The 9146-nt window shown below is 48.2% G+C and overlaps 2 protein-coding genes across 2 annotated transcripts; one reads left to right on the top strand and one right to left on the bottom strand.

Annotated features, from left to right (window-relative positions):
• The first annotated feature begins 190 nt into the window (after positions 1 to 190).
• On the top strand, positions 191 to 2758 carry LOC136467253 (transcription termination factor MTERF5, chloroplastic-like). The gene is made up of 4 exons (XM_066465875.1): positions 191 to 410; positions 821 to 870; positions 967 to 1188; positions 1274 to 2758. Exons 1-4 carry the CDS (start codon positions 295 to 297, stop codon positions 2341 to 2343), a joined length of 1458 nt encoding a protein of 485 aa, XP_066321972.1. The 5' UTR covers positions 191 to 294; the 3' UTR covers positions 2344 to 2758.
• Positions 2759 to 3119: 361 nt separating this feature from the next.
• LOC136467255 (uncharacterized) lies at positions 3120 to 6205 on the bottom strand. The gene is made up of 2 exons (XM_066465880.1): positions 5077 to 6205; positions 3120 to 3459 (listed from the first exon to the last, which is right to left on the bottom strand). Exon 1 carries the CDS (start codon positions 6016 to 6018, stop codon positions 5083 to 5085), a length of 936 nt encoding a protein of 311 aa, XP_066321977.1. The 5' UTR covers positions 6019 to 6205; the 3' UTR covers positions 3120 to 3459; positions 5077 to 5082.
• Between the last annotated feature and the right edge of the window lie 2941 nt (positions 6206 to 9146).

Below are 9146 nucleotides of genomic sequence, written 5' to 3' on the forward strand. Positions count from 1 at the left end.
TTCTGGGGACTAAGGATTTCTATGGGATTTGTGTGAATTCAAGCGGGAATTTCTAGAAGTAGAGGTAACAAGAAAGGCAGAGGAACATTTTCATTCTTCAGCCGCATTAAAGAACAGCAGAAGGTGGGCAAATGTTAAATTGGCGGTAGCTGAGGGTCCTATCTGGGAAAACAAGAAGATAGAAATAGAACAGAGGCGGAAAGCACAGACATTACCCTCGCCTCATCGACTGTCGCTTCGCTCTCCGGCTACCCGCTGTTGCGGTGCTTTGTCGTCCCGTCCCGCCTCCCGGCAATGGCCTGCTTGGAGGCACCCCCGCGCCTCGAATTCCGCCCGGTCACATGCCAGCCCCGCGGCCTGCAGCTGCCGCCATGGCGGCTCAGCCTGTGGAGGTCTTCCTCTTCATGCAGGTAATCTCGTTTCCTTCCCCCCTTCGAAGTCTGTCCTCTGTAGAGCGAGGGTGAGAGGTTGGGCGGCTGCCCCGGGCGGGTGTCCTTCCTCCAGAACAACCTAGGTACCCGGCGGCCTAAGTGTCTCTCCTGAATTCTTAGCTACTCCACTGTGCTTCTGTGCGTTCAAGATTTCTTTAGGGGACTGGTTAGTTGGAGCTGTGGTAACCAGCTTAAATTACCTCAAGAAAGCTTCTTTCTCCGGGGGATCAAAATTAGCTGGGACAAACCCCTTGGCATAGTTTGCTTAGTTGCTTGTAAATGTACTACCTGTTTGCTGGCCCTGTTCTCCTCAATGATTTTTGTAAACTTTATCCACACTCCCTAATTGTTGGTTCCAGTGCACTAATTGTTGCCTTCTGCTCATGCAGATCTTGCACTCTTGTGTCCCGCCAGCTTCCAATTTGCAATGCACAGTCATGTGAGATTACCTGTTCATCCCTTGATAAATTTTCTCCATAAAAGTACACTACACAGGCAATTTATCTTCGTAGCCTACGGAATTCCTCTGATGCAGATGCTGATTATTTACGGGTGCCTGCGCCTCAGAGCCCTGCATCTGTTCGGCCAAGATTGCTTGCAGCAGAAAGAGAGGAAGCAAAAGCTGTTCTGTCCCTGTTTTTGAGACAGAAAGGTTTGCGAAGCACGCTAGCTGCACGGATTGTCAACAAATCAGATGGCTTCATTGAGCACCTGGTCTCAAAGCTCCAGATTGCTTACAGATCTCGATATGCTGAAGGTTTTGTGATTTTTATCATGGTTTTCTGTATATATGTATGCCTTCTTATTGGTTCTGAACTTTTGACAACCTATGGATATTTCAGGAAGGGAGCTGAGCACACCTGAGATCAGAGATGCTCTCATTCCCTATCTAGAAGCTCTTTCTAAAGAACATGGCGATAGTTTGGTTGAGGTGGTGGAAAATTTCCCTGATCCTTTCTCTATGGAAAGGGAAGCCTTATCTTCATCAATGCCATTTACACCCACAAGCTCAAATAAGCAAAAGGCAATTGCTCGAATAACCACGGCAACCTCTGGGGGTGCCCTCCCTGAGCTAGTCCGCTACCTACTAGACCTCGGCATGGATCATGAGGAGATCAAGAACATCGTGTGCAAGTTCCCAGCATTTGCATACTACAGTGTGGATCGCAAGATCAAGCCCCTGGTGGAGCTACTACTTGAGCTTGGGGTGCCAAAGTCCAGCATACCAGGAATCATTAAGAAGAGGCCTCAGCTGTGTGGCATCAGCATGTCAGATAATCTTAAACCGATGATGGCTTATTTGGAGAACATTGGTGTCAACAAAGCTCAGTGGAGCAAGGTGATTACCCGGTTCCCTGCACTTCTCACGTATAGTAGGAACAAGGTGGAGACGACCGTGAGTTTCCTTACTGAGCTAGGAGTTTCCAAGAAAAATATTGGCAGGATCCTGACACGATGCCCTCATCTCATGAGCTACAGCGTTGATGACAATCTCAGGCCAACCGCTGAGTACTTCCGGTCGATTGGTGCCGATGCTGCATCTCTTATTCAGAAGAGCCCACAGGCCTTCGGTCTGAATGTCGAGGCAAAGCTGAAGCCAATCACAGAATTCTTCCTGGCGAGGGAATTTAGCATCGAGGAAATTGGCATTATGGCAAACAGATTTGGAATTATTCACACACTAAGCTTGGAAGAAAACTTACTTCCGAAATATGAGTTCTTCCTGAAGATGGAATACCCAAGGTGTGAGCTCGTGAAATTTCCACAGTACTTTGGGTACAGCTTGGATCAGCGGATAAAACCACGGTATGCTCGGATGACTGGCTGTGGGGTGAGGTTGATTTTGAATCAGATGCTTTCAGTCTCAGATGACAGGTTTGAGAAAATTTTAGAAAAGAAGACTGGGCTTTGAAAAGACAATAATTTCAGATTAGTACAACGTTGGACTTCATTTGAGAAGAATCACCAAAATCATCAAACTTTCAGAGCACGTAGCTTCTTATCGTGGGCTTGAAGGATGTGCAAAATTCAGAGGCAAACTATTTGATGTACAAGTGTAGTCTGTAGTTAACTTTTGTGAGGTACCAGTTGCAGTGGGCGAGATTGCTTGATTCTCATTTATGTAGTACTACCAGTTATAGTACTCATCATGGTTCATGACAGTAATACCCATCATGGCTCATGGCATTTGTAGCCTGTTTAGTTAACAACATAGAAATTTGTTGAACAAAACAGCGTAAAATGATCCTGGACTTTTTTTTTTGGTCGTATGGCCCGTTAGCATTCAAGCTCATCTCCCATAATACAGTTGCACGAGCTGTACCAGCACACAATGGGCTATGCGTTGAAGTTAGAGCTGATACATCAGAGACGAGGCCAGGAAGAGTGTTTGGTTCAGTGAGTGGTAACGCAGAGGGAAATGAATAACACTGTAACCAGAGCTGGGATGCTTGATTGCGATCTTTGTTTGAAAATAAAAATGGAATCGGATAACACTGATTACAAACGGTAGGAAGCAAGGTGATGTAACTGTAATGCATATCATAAGTAATGGGGTTGCGTCACGTTTTAGTGAACCAAACAGTATGTAAACGGTTAACATCAGATTCTCTCGCATAAGTGACATTCTATGTAGGTCCCATGGTTAGCATATGCATATGGCGCACAGCTGTACATGACACGGCAAAATCATCAAACGAGATGATAGAATCAGATTCGCTATATCACTGAAATTATAAGGGATCAATAATCAGTGCACTGCAGCCAATGGTTGTACATGATACGAGTTACAGTGCACACATGCACACCAATACCACAAGTTTAGCCTTCGTCAATTTGTCAACAGGTACCGGTATCACTCGCCAAGGTTGATTAAACACAGAAACACGATTTCAGGCAACCCTGTTTCCTTTTACATCAACAATGTCTTCAGTTCCCCCGATGCCAGCACTTCAAAAGATGTTGCTTCCTGTACCTCGGTGCTTGTCTTCAGATCGCAACGAAAGCATCAATGCATCAATTGGCCAGCCTGATCCAAAGGAACCAGGTTAACATATACGTATGTTCAAACTTGAGGCAAGGTAGTGACTATATGGAAACAAAAAAAGGAGGAAACATCACTGAACACGATTTCAGGCAAACCTGTTTCCTTACCACATGCAGTGGAAAGGTGTTTCAGTTACTCCCTCCACCCAAATTAAATCAACTTCTAGAGTTGTCCCAAGTCAAATTATTTTAAGTTTGACCAAATTTATAGAAAAACACTAATATTTATGACACCAAATAAGTATCACTAGATACATTATGAGATATATTTTCATAATTTACTTATTTGATGTCATACATGTTATCTTTTTCTATAAAGTTGGTCAAACTGAAATAGTTTGACTTAGGGTGCCTCTAGGAATTGATTTATTTTTGAATGGAGGGAGTACATCGTATAACAAATCAGATCACAATATCCTCTCGCAAAAAAAGCTCACAATATCGCATATAGCAAATGATACAATTAATACACACACATCTACAGAAAATCTTCACATATGCTTGGAGAATGCGGTCTTACTATTTCACAAATCTGAATGGCTCGACAAAACACAATCTAAGGGTTCTATAGTAAAGGAAGGGATAAATGTGGCAGCACTGATTTGTAATCAAAAGACTGAAGTATCTTCACATATGCTTGGAGAATGCGGTCTTACTATTGCACAAATCTCAATGGCTCGACAAAACACAATCTAAGGGTTCTATAATAAAGGAGGGGAAAAATGTGCAGCACTGATTTGTAATCAAAAGGCAGAAGTATCTTCACATATGCTTGGAGAATGTGGTCTTACTATTTCACAAATCTGAATGGCTCAACAAAACACAATCTAAGGGTTCTATAGTAAAGGAGAGGGAAAATGTGGCAGCACTGATTTGTAATCAAAGGCAGAAGTATCTGCTCGTGAGGCAGCTCAGACAATCAGGCGTGCTTCATTTCTGCTTGAATGTTTTTTTTTTTGTTTCAACAGTCAGCACAAAACATAATTTAAAGACAAGGAATCAACCATTTTTTACATTACAGGCAGGTGCTTTTACGGCAGTTATCAAAGGTTCGTAACCAGAGTACAAAAGAATTTCAGACCTTAATTGTTTAATTAGTCAACAGTATATGATATGACTAAAGGGTTTGACTTTGATACAGAAAAAAACTTCAGTTTGTGTATATTTTATGCTAAAGTAATAGTAGCTCCAAGGAGACCTGATACCAAATTTCAACAGGTCTCAGAAAGTTTTGTGAACACAACTAATTAGGTGCAGCTTCACAAACTGAGCAGCACAGACAGCAATGACAAACAGTACATTGATTCTACTCTAAAACAGTAAAGGTTGAGGGTTCCCTATATCTATATTTCATCAATGATGCACACAGCTTTTAACATCCAGAACCACAATATTACTAATGCAACACAAACAATGAATTAAGAATTATAAAAGGAGGCATTGCATCGTCATCTGAATTCTAGCAGACGGCACTGACAGTAATGGCAGAAATAATTTCTAATGCAACAAAAACAAGAACTCTGCTTAACTCTACAGTACTTTAAGTCAGGGGCACATCAGTTAATAACTTTCATTTGAGACATGGAAATTGAGAACAGACCGTCTTCTAGCGTCGGACATTGAGCATCTCCTTGGCCTCCTCCTGCTCAACCAGCAGGGAATCGCTGGCATACTTGCTAAGCAGCTCCTTCTTCTTCCTCTCTAATACCATGCGCTCAATTTCCTTTTCATCAGGTAGCGGCACATGTGCAACAAATTCCCTCCCAGCCTCCTCGCCTTTCTCCCTCTCCCGCTTCTCTTCCTCCCGCTTCCTCTCCTCTTCGACCTCCTCCTCCACCCCCTCAAACAGCACCTCTCTAGCAGCCTCCCCGCTGCGTCCTCCAGCCGCAGCCACCTCACCACTCACCACCCCCTTCATGGCCTCCCGCCGCACCCGCTCCACGCGGTGCCACTCTGAAACGATCTCCTCCCGCATGCGCTTCTCGGCAGGGGCCTCAAGGCGCTCTAGCACGCCGTCCTCGTCGTCGTAGTATCCGTAGTACCCGGCGTTGATGCGCTTGTGGATCTCGTAGCGGGTGCGGCGCTTCCGCATCTCGGGCGGCTTGTCGAAGAGCTCCCGTACGCCAGGGAGCTTCCTGGCCGCACCAAAGTAGCGGTACCCCGGTCCGCGGCCCGAGGGGTTGGGGACGGCGACTATGTTGCCGTCGAGGTCTGTCATAAGCGGCGCGTTGGAGCTGCGGGAGTAGTCGCGGCCGCCGAGCTCGACGATGCGTCGCTCCCAGTGGCCGCGCTCGCGGAGGAGCTTGTTGATCTCGTCGTTGAGGTCGCGGAGGCGGTGCTCGCCGAGGCCCTCGTTCTGGATCTCGGCGACCTTGGCGCCGATCTCGCGGAGGATCTCAGAGCGCCAGCGCTCGGCGTCGGCGAGGTCGCGGCACTCGGAGGCGAGGTAGGGCCGGCGCTCCCGGGGCTTGCGCTTCTCCTCCTGCTTCATCGTGATGAAGCGGTTCAGCATTGACTGCGCCTTCTCCTCGTTGCGAGCCATGGCGGCGGTTGGGCGGAGACGGCGGGCGGCGGCGGCGGCGGCGAGGTCCTCGAGCTGGGCGAGGGTTTGGGGCGAGAGGCGGGCGGGTTCAATTGGGATTTGGGGGATTGGGCACGACTCGGAGATTTTCGAGCGACTTTGGGTCCGGACTCCGGAACCGCCTTCCTCCCTAGTCGGTTAGAGGCGTCTTTATCCAACCGTCCAGATTGATGGAGCTCAGAAATTTCAGCTCTCCACGAAACCACGATCGTGTGCCTATGGCAGCACCAACAAATGTTTCAGAATCACTAGAATTACGACCAAACAGTCATAAAGACAAATGTTTCACAGAAAATAATTTGAAACTGATTATCTTTTTTATTATTCTAGAAAACAACTAAAAACATGTTTTCTCCTAATTTTATTTTAGTTTCAAGAATCTGGAGAGTAGCCAAATAAATTCATAAAGTGATTCTGATTCACGAGATAAACCTTTTGAAGGGAATATAGATCTGAAGCGTTCCTACAGTGGAACCTTGGTTGACACGCTCACAAAATTTCCTAACTATTGTGGACTTCTTCATCCGCTGATAAAATCGAGCTAATAAATTTGAGTTCATACATCAAAATCATACTCATTATTTATTGAACCCACGTGGTATCGATCGTGTCCATAACTCAATACACTCATGGTAAATAAGTAACAGAAATGCTATATATGGCAACCGAGTGTTTTGGACGAATTCAACACTTGATTTGCCATAGCACACGTTCATGCGCGACGCCCGTGCTCGCACCCCCACACAGCTCCTCCCTATTTTTCCTCCGGTGGCTGTGGCAATTTCCGGTGGTGCCAGCGCTGATGAGGTAGGCGGGCTCCTCCTCCTCCTCCTAGATCTATGCCCATCGGAGATGAAGACGACGGCGTTGGTGGTTAGGGTTTTGGTGAGCCTCTCCCCTTCTTTCTTCTCCAACTCTGGCGGCTATAGAAGGGGTCGGCTGAGAGGGGAGGCAGGCGGGCCAGGCGGTGGGGATGGTGGCTAGGCAGTTTAGGGGCCCTAGCGGTGGTAGCGGCAGCCAGGCCAGGTCGGGGCGGGGAAGTCTCGCCGAAGTTAGAGAAGATGGCGGCGGGAGAGCTTGTCGGTTCTCGGTGTTTCGAGTAAACACCAACTAGTAAATGTGTATTATTGCGCGTTGGACCCAGATGGTGTGCTAAAAGACACAAGGTTTATAATGGTTCGGGCAGAATGTCCCTACATCCAGTTTGCGGCTGCTGCTCGTGTTATTAGCATTGAAAGGTTCGTAGTAGGGGTTACAAACGGGCGAGAGAGGGAAGATCCCAAGTCTCTGATGGAAAGATCGAATGGGTGCTGAGAGCTTGGTTGCTGCTCAGCTCTGTGAGATGTAATGCGTCGTGTGTTCAATTGATCCGTCCCCTTAGTGGGGGTGTCCTACCTCTCCTTTTATAGACCAAGGGGGGAGGGGTAGGAATTATAGATGGGAGAAAGAAGAAAAATCAGAGGCCAATGAGGTCCTTCAAAGATGTCGGATCTTTATTTTCCTCTGAGCGAGCCCCGCTGACACAGTAGATGGTGCCAGGGACAGCTCCATGCTGGGTGCATGTCCGCTGATCCTGATAGAGTCGTGCTCTGGCTTTGTCAGCAAGTGGTCATGTCCCATTCTGCCCCGGCAAGCGGCGCGATGGACCAGGGTGCTGAACCGCGATCCTACGGGGAGCAGACGGCGCAGTGACCCACATCCGTACTGTATATGATGTGAGTTTCCTCCTGGACCGTAGTGTTTGTCGTATACTTCTGTCAGAATCTGTGCCCAAGGGCAAATGCCGGCGTCCACAACACTGTAAGATAAATGTCGGCGCCCACAACACTGTTCGGGCTTCTGACTTGCCTAGAAGGGCTTAAAGTGCCCGTCTTGTCATATCCTGACAGTACTTTTCTATAGGCGTGCAGGGTATGGTCCTCGGTATTGCGGTTGACTTGAGTGCCCCGTCTTATCTGTGCGCATAGTTATGAAGGAGCAGCACGCAGTCGTCGGGCGAGGTGAAGCCTACCCTCAGACATCGGGTGAGGTGGAGCCAGCCCTCGAACGTCGGGCAAGGTGGAGCCCACCCTTGGACATCGAGCGAGGCGGAGTCTGTCCTCGGGGGTTAGGCGAGGCGGAGCCAGCCTTAGGACGTCGGGCGAGGAGGAGCTAGCCCTTAGGGGTCGGGCGAGACGGAGCCAACCCTTAAACGTCGGGCGAGGTGGAGCCAGCCGTTAGGGGTCGGGCGAGGCGAAACCAACCTTTGGGGGTCGGACAAGATGGAGTTAACCCTCGGTCGTTGGGCAAGAGGTGTAGTCACGTTCTTGTCTATTTGGAAGCATCAATGTTTGATGGTTATTAGCTCGTCCTCTTTGGTTACCCCAGTACTCGGTCCCCGACAGTAGCCCTCGTGTGATTCAGATAGAATCGCTCGGGGGTGATTTGACTTGCTAGAGGGTGTGCGCAAGCACACCCGACGGGTGTAGCCCCCAGGTGATTCGGATAAAATCCCCCGGGGGTAATTTGACTTGCCAGAGGGTGCACGCGAGCACACCCGTCGGGTGTAGCCCCCGAGCTTCCAGGTGATTCGGATAGAATCGCTTGGAGGTGATTTGGACCTTTAGCAGGTATGGCTGTGAGATTTGGTGGTTTGTTATCTGGATAATTTGATTGGGATCCTAGCATCCTACTCGCAGGGATCTATCCAGGGTTAGCCTGGCTGAGACTCAATCGTGAGCCAAGATACCCGTGGTGCTCGTGTGCCTAGGTGCTGGCCATTTGTGGAGCCTAGCTCTTTTCCACCCTTTGTCGTAGGGGTGTTTGGAGCGGCTATTGGACCCATTGATGGGCCAACCATCAGACGCCTAGGCCTAGATAGGTCGTAGAGGCGTTTTTTGATTTGTTTTCCTCATACTCGTAGCGAGTCCCGATCTACCTAGGGAGGCAAAACGTCCGATGGGTTTTTCGAAGGAAAGGATAGGGATTGCGTGCACAAATCCCACGATGTGACATTGTGACGGATCGTGGTAGGCGTGGAGATCTAGGCAGACGGTTGCCTTTCTTATATCCGTCGCCCCTATAAAACCAAAGGGTTCGCCCCTAGGGTT

The sequence above is a fragment of the Miscanthus floridulus genome, chromosome 7 (assembly GCF_019320115.1).
Source record: "Miscanthus floridulus cultivar M001 chromosome 7, ASM1932011v1, whole genome shotgun sequence".
Taxonomy (NCBI): Eukaryota; Viridiplantae; Streptophyta; class Magnoliopsida; order Poales; family Poaceae; genus Miscanthus; species Miscanthus floridulus.

Bases quoted from the DNA above. Each gene is read 5' to 3' on its own strand.
- LOC136467253 (XM_066465875.1), top strand. From the start codon at position 295: ATGGCCTGCTTGGAGGCACCCCCGCGCCTCGAATTCCGCCCGGTCACA. The intron at 411-820 runs GTAATCTCGTTT...CTGCTCATGCAG, and splicing joins AGGTCTTCCTCTTCATGCAG to ATCTTGCACTCTTGTGTCCC. The intron at 1,189-1,273 runs GTTTTGTGATTT...TGGATATTTCAG, and splicing joins CAGATCTCGATATGCTGAAG to GAAGGGAGCTGAGCACACCT.
- LOC136467255 (XM_066465880.1), bottom strand. From the start codon at position 6,018: ATGGCTCGCAACGAGGAGAAGGCGCAGTCAATGCTGAACCGCTTCATC.